Source organism: Chroicocephalus ridibundus, chromosome 8 (genome assembly GCF_963924245.1).
Source record: "Chroicocephalus ridibundus chromosome 8, bChrRid1.1, whole genome shotgun sequence".
Taxonomy (NCBI): Eukaryota; Metazoa; Chordata; class Aves; order Charadriiformes; family Laridae; genus Chroicocephalus; species Chroicocephalus ridibundus.
In genome coordinates, this window is record NC_086291.1 from 19,645,792 (window position 1) to 19,659,042 (window position 13,251).

At 40.3% G+C, this 13,251-nt stretch overlaps 1 protein-coding gene and 1 long non-coding RNA gene across 2 annotated transcripts; one reads left to right on the forward strand and one right to left on the reverse strand.

Annotated features, from left to right (window-relative positions):
* Positions 1-132: 132 nt before the first annotated feature.
* GCLM (glutamate-cysteine ligase modifier subunit) lies at positions 133-11,466 on the reverse strand. The gene is made up of 7 exons (XM_063343031.1): positions 11,190-11,466; positions 8,367-8,432; positions 6,633-6,717; positions 5,818-5,874; positions 4,169-4,371; positions 2,829-2,943; positions 133-763 (listed from the first exon to the last, which is right to left on the reverse strand). Exons 1-7 carry the CDS (start codon positions 11,307-11,309, stop codon positions 594-596), a joined length of 816 nt encoding a protein of 271 aa, XP_063199101.1. The 5' UTR covers positions 11,310-11,466; the 3' UTR covers positions 133-593.
* A 68-nt stretch (positions 11,467-11,534) lies between these two features.
* On the forward strand, positions 11,535-13,100 carry LOC134520179 (uncharacterized). The gene is made up of 3 exons (XR_010072370.1): positions 11,535-11,640; positions 12,174-12,259; positions 12,914-13,100. It is a non-coding gene; the product is annotated as an uncharacterized LOC134520179 (long non-coding RNA).
* Positions 13,101-13,251: the final 151 nt, after the last annotated feature.

Here is a 13,251-nt window from a genome sequence, read left to right on the forward strand (position 1 = left end):
TTTTCTAAATCATAGACGTCTTTTACACTATATTAAAAATAAACTCATTCTCCAATCCACACAAATTAAACAGCTGACTTGCCTATATATACATACCAAGTAATGAGATATCATTTTAATTTTTTGGGGTAATTTTTCATAAAAGATTACAGTTTTCTAGAAAAACTAGTCCCCGAATGCTTGAAATCCATGTACCTACCAGATAAGTAACTATTATTTAAGAGAAATTAATTTTTTTAAAAAATAAAAATATATAAGTTTCTCTATACTACCTAATGGCAGCTAAAATATAATGATAATTTTACAGTGAACTGGTCATACAAAGCAAAATATTTTAAACTGTTTCTCTAGAGATAATTTCATTTGAAAACAAACAAACCCAAAATATTTCATATTTTAAATGAACTGGTCAATAGGTTAAGAAAGAAAAATAGTGTTAGAACACCACAGACTCCTGCTGACATCACACTGAATAATTACAACTTTTGGTCTTTGTTACAAATGCTGTAAAAGTGTCTCTATGAAAAAAAGCAATGTTCCCCCCATCCCCAAGAAATTAAAACAGTAAGCCATTTAAAAAAAAAAAAAGTGTTTTAAGAGGCATTTCTTTTAGCTTGCATGATATAGCCTTTGGACTTGATAATTCCTCTGCTTTTAACAATGACCGAGTACCGGAGAAGCCATAAAGGAATCCACTCATATGCTTTCGTGTTCTGGATGCTTTCCTGAAGAACTTCTTGGAAACTTGCTTCACAAAGTAATTCTGAAGTTAAAAAGGGATATTCATGCTTTAAATAATGTCATGTAAACAGCTGCAAAAAGCAACACTTAGTAAGAGAAGCCTTTTCCTACAGTCAAAAGTCTTAAGCAGTGCCAGATACTCCACAGATCCACTCCTCTGGAATGGATGTAGGGTGAAAGCAGCTGTATATTACAGAAGAAATTTTCAGGACACTATTTTTGCAACACTGAGTATTTCCCACAAAACTAATTAACTGAGATTTTTACAATATCAAATGGACTTGATCAGCAGAGCCATTAGCAGGAAGAAATGAACATTAAATTTGAGATATTAGCTAGAGAAACCAGGGGTAACACGTAAGCCTGAAATCAGCAAAGTACTGAGCATTCTCAGTTACCTCTGCAGTCACTGGAAGCTCAGTATTTATAGTATCTCGCATAACTAGGCTCATAATAACCACAAGCCCAGAAAGCATTAAGAAAAAATGGGCTTAAAAGCCACAAAGCGGAAAAGGAAGGCAAGTACAAATCCTCCTAGCTTCCTCTGGAAAGTCAGTCAAGGGAACAATCTCTTTGATGAGGAGTGTTCCCAAAAGATAGTCTCAATAGATCAGCTGACCATTAGAGAAGATTTAAGCTTAGCAAATAATGCATAAGTGAACCGTTGCTTCCTTTGTTTTCTATCCAAATCATCTTCTCCTTCATTTCACGACTCTCAATATACAGTATGTATTAAATTGCAAGTTACACGCTGGACCTCACAGGACATGGAAATTGTATGATTGAACAGCAATTCATCTTGTATGCTGCCAGAGCCGTGCTGATACAAGCACTGATGAAATTCATTAGTTATAACAGTAGTACTATAAAGCATGCACTTCATACATAGCATTTCAAGTGGTTTTTTTTTTTTCTTTGGGTGGGAACGGGAAGAAAGGAGAAGGAAGGAAAAGTATGGTCATCATAAATAGTTGGTCATAAGGAAGAATGTAGCGAAGGAATAAAGTAAATATTGTTTAAGACTTCTCACAATTCCAGGAAGATATTTAGGGGATCATTATAGCAAAGAAGATCAGAGGATGTTTGAGAGAAACTAATAGAATAACCCAGAGTACTCTGGGGAGCTGGTAACTCAGAGCTCTAGAGTATAAGGAAAGCCTCCAAGTCCTTCAATCATTTAGTAAATGAATCACTGCAGAAAACAAGTAAAGAATTTACACCAACTCTTTTTGCAATAATTTTATTTTAAGAAGTCACTACTTTGAAAGAATCCTGCTTAAAGTGTAGTAGTTTTACATGTTGTCCTGGTTTCAGCTGGGATAGAGTTAATTTTCTTCCTAGTAGCTGCTGTGGTTTGGATTTAGTATGAGAGTAATGTTGATAACATATATTGCTTTAGCTGTTGCTAAGTAATGCTCATATTAAGTCAAGGACTTTTTCATCTTCCCATAGAAACCGAGAGGGAGCACAGACAGGACAAGCTGGCCAAAGGAATATTCCATAGCATAGATCATGCTCAGTATATAAATGGGGCCTGGACGGGGCAGGAATCCACAAATCGCCGCTCGGGATGGGCTCATCATGTGGTGAACAGTTGTATTGCATCAGTCATTTTATATATTCTTTTATCATTACTGTTATTATCTTCTCTTCCATTACTATTCTACTCAACATTTCTATGCAAGCTATCTCACAGACAAGTTCTGGGCCACTGGATTTTCATTTGTCATTTACTGGCCTTCAGCAATACAGCTTTCATTTCATTCTACGTTTTGTAGAAATAAGCTATTTTTTGAACATATGCAATATAAATTCCTCAGTAGTTAGTTCTTCTATTTACTTCATTTTCTCTGATTAAAACAATTTCAAGAAACTGTCCAAGGCTGGAAGACTGCCTTTTTCCCCCCACTTTCTTGAAGCAAAAGCAAGAATTTAATAGAAATATTTTACAGTGGAGAAACTTTTAGAATCCTTTTTTCTGGATTCAACTGTAACAAACTCTGAACTTCGGAGAAAGATTACTCCCAATTCTGTACTAAATAAATACATATAGAAGTCTTCTGTTAACTTATCTGGCAAAGCCTTACCTTTTGGGTCATTGTGAGTTAACAGCTGTATGTCAAACTGTTTTGCAAATGCTGTGAGATCAGGTGGCATCACACAACAGGAAGCTAGGTTCACCTGATTACTACTTGGTTTCACCTGAAAGTAACAGAATACTTTTATAAGAAAATAATATTTATGTACTTATTTTAGTTGTTTTCCCCACGCCCTTTATTACAACAGAAATTTTGCTTTGAATAATTTGCCTTTGACCATTGTTTTGAGGTCTGAACAAGGCTAATTAATTCTGCATGATGCTGAACAGGCAACTCCTACATCAGCACAAAGCCAAAAACAAGAATAGGATCTACCTTCAGGTGCTGCCATAGCAAAATGAGTTACTAACCCATTCTGGCTTCCTGTCTGCTGTGCTCCCTGAACAGCAGCAGGGCTTTGGGGTTCCCCCCCCCACCCCCCGTAAAAACATTATAGGGACATTACTTTGAAAATGACTTCAAATAAAATAAATCCAGATAAATTTTTATTAAGGATATATAATTTGCAGTCTTCTCTGCCTTCAGGTAAGTGCCTAAATCAGATTAAGTTAAAAGGAGCACTCTTCCACTGACTCTCTCTGCTCATCACAAACTGCATTCATGATCACCATGCAGGTAGTCATTAATCCCCTCAATTATCCTCCTCTCAGTATACACAAAACAGCAAGGAGCACAAATCAGGACTCTCAGTAGGACCTCTTATACAGATGACATACGTAGACATACTACATAAGAGAAGTATTTAAAGAACTAATAAGGAAACCGTAAATCCACAAGCTTACACGAGCATGGGCACATACTAGTACAGACCTCCATCACTCAAATGTTACGAGGCAATTCGTCACACTGGACAACAAAGTATTGTGCCACTTCATTCATAGCCTGCCTTCCTCTTTACATTTAAGCTTAGCATTCAGAGAGCATTTTTCCAAGGGGAAATCCCTCCATTCATAACACCATTTAAAGTGAAAACAGCTGTTTTCAGATTCACTAAAATAAATCTGAAGGTTTAAGAAAAACTACTGTTTACACTCCTTCCTAAATATAAAAGCATTCCAAACTCAAACCTTCAGTACTTCAAAGAACCTGCTACTGAACAGACCTGTGGTTTCCAGCCTTTGCTGGTCTGTACGTAAGAACACTGAACAAGTGACAGTCACACTTTGAGCCTCCTCCACCTTAAACAACATTGTGACCATCCATAAGATGCTGAAAATAACACGGCTAATTAATATTTTGTATATAAACCTGTTTAGAACAACGTGGCAGCCAACAAAACAACAGTTTCTCTGCCCTAGAAATGCTACAAGTAGGAAGTTTGTTCTCACCTGTGCCCACAGATACAGCTCCTCTAACAGTGTTTTATCTAGGTCAGAGGTACCTATGGCAACGATCTTTTTGTTTTGAACTAGGTTTTCAAGTTCTTGCCAATAAGGTTGCAAATACTCCAAGGAGAGGCTAGTTCCATCTTCAATGGGAGGCGGAGCAATAATGACTGAGTCTAACTGGGCAACTCCGAGGGCAGAACATGCTGAGGAAAAAAGACACAGACACTGCAAAGCCTTTTATGAGATACAAACATAAGCAGCATGACTCCTCAAATTCAGAAAACCCCACACCTCCTGCTTCACTCTCCTAGCTTCCCATTCACCACTTGAAACTCTGAGCTATCAGCAGTCAAGGATAGTGACACAATGTTTTTAGCAAAGAATCAAATATACAGCTGAACACCAAGTTTCAATTGTAGGTCTTGTGGAAAAAAACACAAACAACAAATCATCACTCCCACCCCACACACAAAGTGTGGAGCTGTTTTCTCCTTTTTCAATGTGAAAACTATATTTTTTGTCTCTGAAGACAGTGGTGACACACACTTCTTGATTCCTTTACTCTCAATTTCTTCCAAAATTTGTAACTCTCACTCTGAAGTATCACTCAAGTACAGAGCATGGACTAGGAGGTCCCATCCCTGGAAGTATCCAAGGCCAGGCTGGATTGGGCTTTGAGCAGCCTGGTCTAGTGGGAGGTGTCCCTGCCCATGGCAGGGGGGTTGGAATGAGATGATCTTTAAGGTCCCTTCCAACCTGAACCATTCCATGATTTGGTATGTGTGAGAAATTAGACTGAAAGCACACTGAATATGGAGATTTTAATTGCCAGAGAGCAGTGGCAAGTCTTGGAGTATCACTGAGCTTCAGGAATGATGCAAGCATGAGGCCTCTTCTGCACAGCAAAAAGAATAAAACAAAGTAGCTAAGTAAATTATTTTCTTATGGAGGAGGATTCTATCAATGTATTTTTAACAAATGGTAGTACAACATACAATAAAGAGGCTATTAACTGGGGCATCAGTAGAAAAGAATGATGTCTGATCCTATGTTCTTTGGTAACCCCTTATGCCCAACTATCTTCTGAAGTGGTAAAGTTTAGCGCTGCTTACGATTACTGCTACGTTAGGCTAACAAAACTTTATGTACCAGTACAGCCATAGTATTGTATTTTCAATAAAACTTAACTATTTCATCAGCTGCTTGCAGCATTGTTTTATTTCCTAAATAATCTCTGAAATACTGCACAGTTAGTAGCACAGCTCATAATGTTAAAAACAACTAGCAATTAACAACAACCGGTAAGAACGATTGTATCACAGTTACTAAAACATCACACGCTATTCACTTTTTAACAAGTTTTGTGTGAAAGAATAAAAACTTGCTTCTGCTTGGAGCAAGGAATCAGACTTAAGTTTGTGGACCCAAGGTTACAGCAATACACGTTTAATAAGTTTACTGACTGAACTAACGTGTAAATAGACTCGATTACCTAAATCTCTCTTAACAGGAAAACAGTGATTTGTGACAGTCACTAAATATTTGTGACAGTCACTAAATACACCACTTAAATGGAAAAGGTTCTAATTTTGTTTCTAAATACTAAAGGAAAAAAGAAACCCTACCAGAAGTTTAAGTTTCACACTTACCCAGGTCAACTGCATCTCTGATTGATGAAGAGTTTGATCCAACGATGAAAAGTTTCGCTATTTTCAAAGAAACTGGAATCAATAACTAGACAAGCCAGCTATTATTAAGTATACCGCTATTTACTTTTGCTATATACACTACTTATGAGTTCTTGGGTAAAGGATTCTTAGAACATACACTAATTACTTGAAAATTGGAAAAAACCACAACTTTCTGAAAGGTGACTGCCCAATAAAGACACTGTTCTCTTAAATTCCAAAGTTGTTGTGCAGTCTCAGAATCATCCGGTTAGATGATCTAATAAGCTAAAAAGCTAGGACTTAAGCATCAAGAAACTAAGCAATAACCATAACGACCTGCATAAAAACCCCAAACGTAATAGTACAAACAGACCTCTTCACAACTTACTGAGACTCAAAATGTACTACTGTTAGTTTGGACTGCCTCCTTCAAGTTCATCATATTCAACCTGGAAAAATTATGCAAATAAATGTGCTTCCAATGCTATTTCTTAATTGCATTATCATCTGTAATATTTTGTTTCAGAAAAGTCAAAGATTCACAAAATACACTTAAAATGTCTTGAGGGGATATAAGTTAAACTAGAAAAGTGGTGAGCTGCTTTAAAGCCTGGAGTATGAATTCAGATCTGTTTTAGCCAACTTCTAGATTACCCAAAGTACGACAGCGTGCACCAATGTCATTTGACTTTGCAATTACAAAACACAGTGGAAAAACATACATATACGAAGATCCTACTAATGACTGCACATGAAACCTTTTTATGCCACTGGATTTTTGACTACGTTCTTACCTGAAACTTTCAACTCATCCCTTTCTTCAGGATTTATTTTTTCTATAGCTTGAGCTACAGTACATTCCAGAACCTCCAGTATTTCCTGCAGTAAGTACATGAGACTTAGGGACAACTCTTCAAGAGGAGACAGTGAGTTCCTGAAGAATGTTTTTAAGCAATTTAAGGGGAAAAAAAATAAAAGTCTTACAGCAGTTCAAAACAAAAACTGTATGAAAATGCAATGACAGAAAGAAAGTAACCCAATGCTTCTTGATCTCTGAGGGGAGGTCAGGAAAATGAAGGTATATAAAAGGCCATATATGTATATGCCCCTAATACAAAAAAATTACAAATTATGGCTAAGAATTTTTGGAATAAGATTTAGTAGTGTTTTGATTTTCTGATGTGAACAGATTGCTGTGCCAATTCAAACTGCCTTGCTTTAAAAAAGCCTCATGACCAGCTAAAAAAAAAAAAAAGCAGAATTAGGGGGTTTGGGTGTTAGGAGGGAACATCTTTGCATAAAAGTACTCTGCAATTTGAAACTGAAAATTAACAAAGTTTCAGAGATTTCACCCTCTGACCTCATTTAAGACTAGGCTGACATCTCACAAGGTGACTTATTTTAAGTCTTTACCCACATGAAATTGTGTTATACACACACACACCCCACCACGCCCCCAACCAAGAACTCTCTGGTAATTTTTGCTGCCCTACCAAGAAATCCTTAAGCAAGTCTTTGAGTTATTCCATACATTCAGCATTTTAAACAAAAGTTAACTTTTTTCAGTTACTGCAAAACATTACAATTCATGAAAAAATTTGGAATCATGCAGTTAACATGTTCTGAGTGTAAAACCTTGCTTACAATAAATAATTAACTTTAAATGGATCAGTACATCTTAGAGACCAATGTTTGTTGTCTGTTTGAACAATCATTAGATGTTCCACAGATCATTCAGAAATAACTGCCTCACCACACTCCAGCGCGGAATGCAGCAATGTGCAGTTGATGCCACCATTACACAAGAACTGGTAACAAAACCCAAAGAAACAGTCCGGAGAGTTATTTAGGGTTTTGTTTGTTTCTTTCTTTTAAAAGAAACATGCTAATATTTCACAGAGCAAATACTCCTTTTAGTGGAAACCAATTACTGCTTTGCTGAATTTCAGAAGCAATAGTGAAAGAGAAGTATGCAAATACACCAAGATCTTGACATCAGATGCCCATGACTGCGATTTTAAGAATTATGTGGAAGTCTTCAGCCCTTAAGGGAAAAATTGCCACTTCTGCATCTTCAGAAATATTTCTAAGACAACCAAGGCTATACTTCAGAGTTCCCCTCCAAACAGGATGATCTTCAGCTATCTAGTTCGTCATCTCCATAGTTTAGATAACTCTCCATTGAGTTTTTACAAGCACACTAGCAAACTTCTAAGGTACACAGATTGTTTTTTTTTTGTGATTGCCCAACAACTACCTTGAAATCTTACAGACCAGGACTTTTATTTTGCTAAGAATTACCTTGTTTGCCATCAACAGGATTCTTTACTTTGGTATTTCATAACTTCTCCAAATTTACTAAATATTAGAAAAAAAAGTGTGCAACAGAAGTACTCTTAAGATATCTGGAGCTGTAGATAATTTTACAGGAATTTAATACACTCATTTATATTTTAAAAGGTGCAACCAACTACATATTTCTCTGTTTTCACATGTAACGTGGATACCATGCATAACACCTCTCCTACCTGATTTAGGTCTTGTCCAATCTTTGAGCTCCATTCAGTCAGCGTTTTCTGAATGCAGTCCCGCACCTACAAAATATTTTTTTCATATTGAAGTGTAGGTATGTTACAGCTGTGCAGAAATATAGTGATTCATAGGTGTGTAGGACAGACCGAGCACGTGAACTCATGAAATCATTCCTTCAACCACAGAAGATTCTTCCTTCATAGCTTCCATCTGAAACTTGTCCAAACTAGTTTACTTAAATATTTTCCTCTCCTCTTTCACAAAGAGTTTTAGCAGTAATACAAGTACTGTACTTCAATTATTTCTCAGACCAATGCCATCTTTAAAGGAAAGAACAATGCTAAGCAACAAGAACTAGGGTGTGGGGTGCTGTGGTTTTTTTTTGCGTAGAGATTCTAAAGTTACAATGCAGTCAGATAATAGCATACATGCCGTGACATTGTTAGAAATGAGACATTGCAATCAACCACTAAATACTCGTTATATTAATTACTTATCTTTCCAGGATGCATCTGACCCTTTTCATTTACTGCCTACCTATACCACTGTGCCAAGCCACTAATGCTTTTAAGTCGTTCGTTACTGAAGGGGGAACCTTCAGATCCTACCTCACACTTGCATTTTTCCTGCATCCACCCATGCAAAATAAACTTAACTAGGATTCTGATCATGGATTTTCTTGAACTTAGTATGGCATAACTACTAAGTCTGAATCAGCTAATTAACTGCAGATTGCACCAGTGCTTTAGCTGTACCAACACTCTACCTTCCCTCTGATACGCCTTGGGGGTTGTTATCCTGCAGGCTAAGTAAACGCACTGTCAAGACTTATCTGCCACAGGTATGGAGCACTTCCACGAGCTGCTGCTTTACTTCACTTTTAGCAATATATTTTTAACTATGTGGATACCTACTTTTTGTACCATTAAATAGCAATTTCCTGTGACACCTAACATTAAGAGAGCTCATAATGCTATGGACAAACTAGAAGCCACCCCCACAGTAAAACTGGATATCACAAAGTTTAAGACGTAATACAGTAGTAATACTTTGTGAGCACAAGTTCTATACACTCTTTCCCAGTCATTTAAAATGGCATGAAAAAGATAACTGAGTTAAAAAGATAAGAATTGACTCCTGCACACTAAATAGTTACCCACAATGCTGGAACTCTTTAGTCTACTTTGATGCAACTTATAATGTTATCTTTTCCTTTCCGAGGGAAAGTGAGACAGCACTAAATATGTATATTCTATATATTGCTACTCTGCAGCTGTCACACTTTATATTTCTACTGAAGTTAGTATGCACAAGCCTCTGTCTCCAAAGTCCACCATTCCCCTGCGCTCAACACATGTGAGAAGTGCAGTGCATTTGACTGCTTTGACCAGCTTTTCCAAATACAGCTGGTCATTCCCTACCATCCCCTACGTTCCCTAACTCCTAACATTAGTGTTCATAGTTTGCAAAATTTTAGCTTATATTCTGCCACTGAGAACTATACAAACACTAACTACACCAAACAGAAGAGCGAAAAGTCGATTTATTTCTGATAAGTAATGCCAACTATTTGCTTTTGGAATTACAGCAACTCTGGAAAGCAGACAGCCTTATGTTTAAATGCAGATTTCCCTGTAAACAAATGAATTTAAATATCTTAGATGATTAGTTATGCACACTAGCCACTCTTTATTTAACAACCCTCCAGAAACTATTCATGCAAGGGTGCCCATTACCATATTACTCTGTCTTTGCTACAGAATCTAGCACTATTTTACACCGATCACAGAATGTTGTAATAAGCAACCAGTCCAAATAAAAAAAGTTATTACCACGTGACAACTAAATAAAAGTATGATGAATTCTTCCTTCTCATTACATCATCCTCCCAGTCGCCTTTCTTACCATTTGTGCATGGTTAATATGCAATCAACCAACTTCTAGGTTACCAACAGTGCTACTACAGAGCAATAACCAGCCAAACCCATAGTTCTTATGATGATTAAATGGCCATTTTCAGATTACTGTGTCATGACGAGACAGCAAATACAGTGAGGTTCTGAAGTTCACGGCCACAGGATCTCCAGCCATTTTATCAGAGTTATTATAAGTGTTGACACATACTGCTAGAGGTAATAGTTTTTAAGTGGTGATTAAACAGTTCTTTGAATTTTTTTAATAAAGAATGACAGCTGTACTTCAATAAAGCAGCAATGACTAATTTTCCTGAGACCTGCCACCACCAAGAAATTATTAAAATTAATTTCAGGTTAGAAAAGAGAGTGTTCACCGTTTGCAACGCAAGCTCACGCCTTTTCATGTGTTCCTCTCGCTAAGGCAGTACCAAGGGCCTCCTTTGCCACCAGAGACAGCACTTGAACTGGCAAGCATTTTAATTCCTAATTCCCCGACAGCAGAAACACGGTCTGGTTTCTTCAGAGAAACTCAAAGACAGCAAAGCGCTTCCGGGGGCACGGTAGTGGTGGCGGGGCGGAACTGTTGCTACTGAGGCTTGTCCTGGCTGGCCCTTGGACCCCTCGGACTCGCCACACCGCCAGCCCGCTGCCCTTCCGCCACGCTCCCTCAGGCGCTCCCGCGGCCCGGTCGGCCCCAGGCCGTTAAGGCAATTAATTAAGACCTCTTCCCCTGCATGAGGGACACCAGGCGGCCCTGCCCAGCGCCACAAAACCGAGCCCTGCTCCGGATAACGCCTCGGTCGCTCGGACGCCCCGCACCGCCCGGGATGGCCACCCGCCGCCGCACCGGCCGCGGCCCACCGCGGCGCCCCGCGGGGGAGCCCCGGGTCCCGCCCCGCTCACCTCCTCGCCGGGGGTGGCCGGGCACTTCTTGCGCAGGCAGCCCCAGTTGAGGAGGTTGCCGGTCTGCAGGGTGAGGGTGCCCGCCCGCTCCAGCAGGGCGCGGGCGCCGTCCGTCCCCATGGGGAAGGGCTGGCGCTACGGCGGCGGCCGCCGGGCTCCCCGCGGCACCGGGCAGCGCCGTGACTCAGCACGAACAACGGCGGCGGCAGGGGCGGGAGGAACGGTTTGTAACCGTCCCCGGTCACATGGAGCGAGGACAATGGGCGGCGGGGCGGGCCCGGGGCGGGCAGGAGCCGCTCGGCCGCGCCTGCGCACCGCCCCTCAGCGGGCGGGGGCCCTCAGCGGGGCGGGGCCTGGCGCCGGTGCCGCCGCGCCCCGGCTGGGCTGTGGCGGCCGCCCAGGCCGTCTGTGCGCGTCCGTCCGGTGCCCGGCGGTGGCTGCCCGCCGCTCGGTAACGCACCCCCCTCCCTCCGCGGGCCCCCGAGCGCCCGCCGGGCTGTGAGTGACTGCGGTGGGCCCGGTGTCACCGCCTCGCGAACAGCAGCTGTGGAGCTGCTCGAAAAATCGATGGAACCACCCGAATTTTGGTCGCGGCGCTTTCAAGTGACAGATAGCCGTTTAGGATAGACACTGAGATAACAGGGCCCAAAAAGGAAACCAAATGCTTTTCGAGTTTGGTTATGTTTACATTTTGATGAAACTTAGAAGTTTACCGTCAGGGTGTAACTCCGGTTTTACACCAGCTGGTTTCAGTGAAGACACACTGGGTGAAACGAAGGATTTTTTTAAGAGCGTGTGGCTTCTGGAAAACTGCACTCTGAATGTGAAAGTCCTTCTGTACTGGAGATTCAAGGGGGGCTGTATTTGTGGGTTGTTTTTTTTTTTTTCATAACTACAGTTAAAGGGAACAGTGAGCCGCAAATTGTAGTCTTGCTGTCAGCACGGGAATTTGAATAGTGTTTCTAACAGATTTTTCTTCCCCAGGCTGCATGTTGTGCTAATACAGAGAACCAATTTGCATAACTTCTGTCAGTCTTGAAGCACTGCCTGAGCGCTTTGTGGTACAGAAGGTTAGTTTAAATGTTCTTTATATTTGTGTTCTGATTACTTTTCCATATTGGATTACTTTCATGTATTTGAAAGGTTTTCCTCATTGTATGAATACAGAGCATCTGGAAGTGAAGTATACCAAAAGAAATGTCAGCTTATTTAGAAAAGCAGTAGTTTTGTTTTCTTTTTCTTTAACATAAAAATCTGGAATGTCTAGCCTGGCCCAAAGGTTGACCATCCAGACTTGTAATCGGCTCGAGAAGGAGCATACACCTCCATACGCCTTCACAGGTTTGCCCATATTTATGCTAGTAGTGAATTCTGTCCTGTTGGGTCTTTCTGATCAGCCTTCTGGCTTTCCAGCAGAGGCCTTTTCTTTTGGTGAAATTTATTCTTTGGTATTTCATTTAAGTAGCTTTGATGGTTATAATTCTATGGAAGCTGGTTAAATTTGGGGATTGCAGAAGGTTTTCAAACAGTGTATTCCATAAATCTTTCTGTCTAATGGAAATTTATGGCAGTGAAAAAGCAATGTTCCTTTACAGCACTGTAGAATTTTCTGATATTTAATTACCTTAGCTCTAGAAAAAGGATATCACGTAATGTAGACTGGTTGGAGGAAAAATGGTATCAGCCTCTGTACTGCTTTATGCCATGCATTTAATTCTCTGCAGCGGCAGGAAACACATCACAGGAGAAGATGTGATCTCGGCAGAGTTCTGTTGTCAGTCCAATCACCCCTGAAACCTGAGGTAAACTATCAGAGGAAGGAAGGAGGATGCTTTCTAGCAGGTTATCTCATTAAGCTGCTTCGGATCTGCAAAAAAATATGAAAAGCGATTGATTTCCTGCAGTAATTCTGTGCCGTTCGAAGAAAAATAAATTACCCTTTCGAACGAAATGCCACTGACTCGTCACGCCAGGCGGTGGGTGAACACTACTCTCCTCTCCCGGTTTTTGAACACCGGGAGCTGCAGAACTTGGCTACCGGGAGGCACCGGCGGCCCCGCAC

What these genes read in the sequence shown, in the direction of transcription:
- GCLM (XM_063343031.1), bottom strand. Translation starts at nt 11,309, where the DNA reads ATGGGGACGGACGGCGCCCGCGCCCTGCTGGAGCGGGCGGGCACCCTC. An exon ending in TTGGACAAGACCTAAATCAG is followed by an intron (nt 6,718 to 8,366) that starts GTAGGAGAGGTG and finishes TACTTACTGCAG; the next exon opens with GAAATACTGGAGGTTCTGGA. An exon ending in AGCTGTATCTGTGGGCACAG is followed by an intron (nt 2,944 to 4,168) that starts GTGAGAACAAAC and finishes TGTTACTTTCAG; the next exon opens with GTGAAACCAAGTAGTAATCA.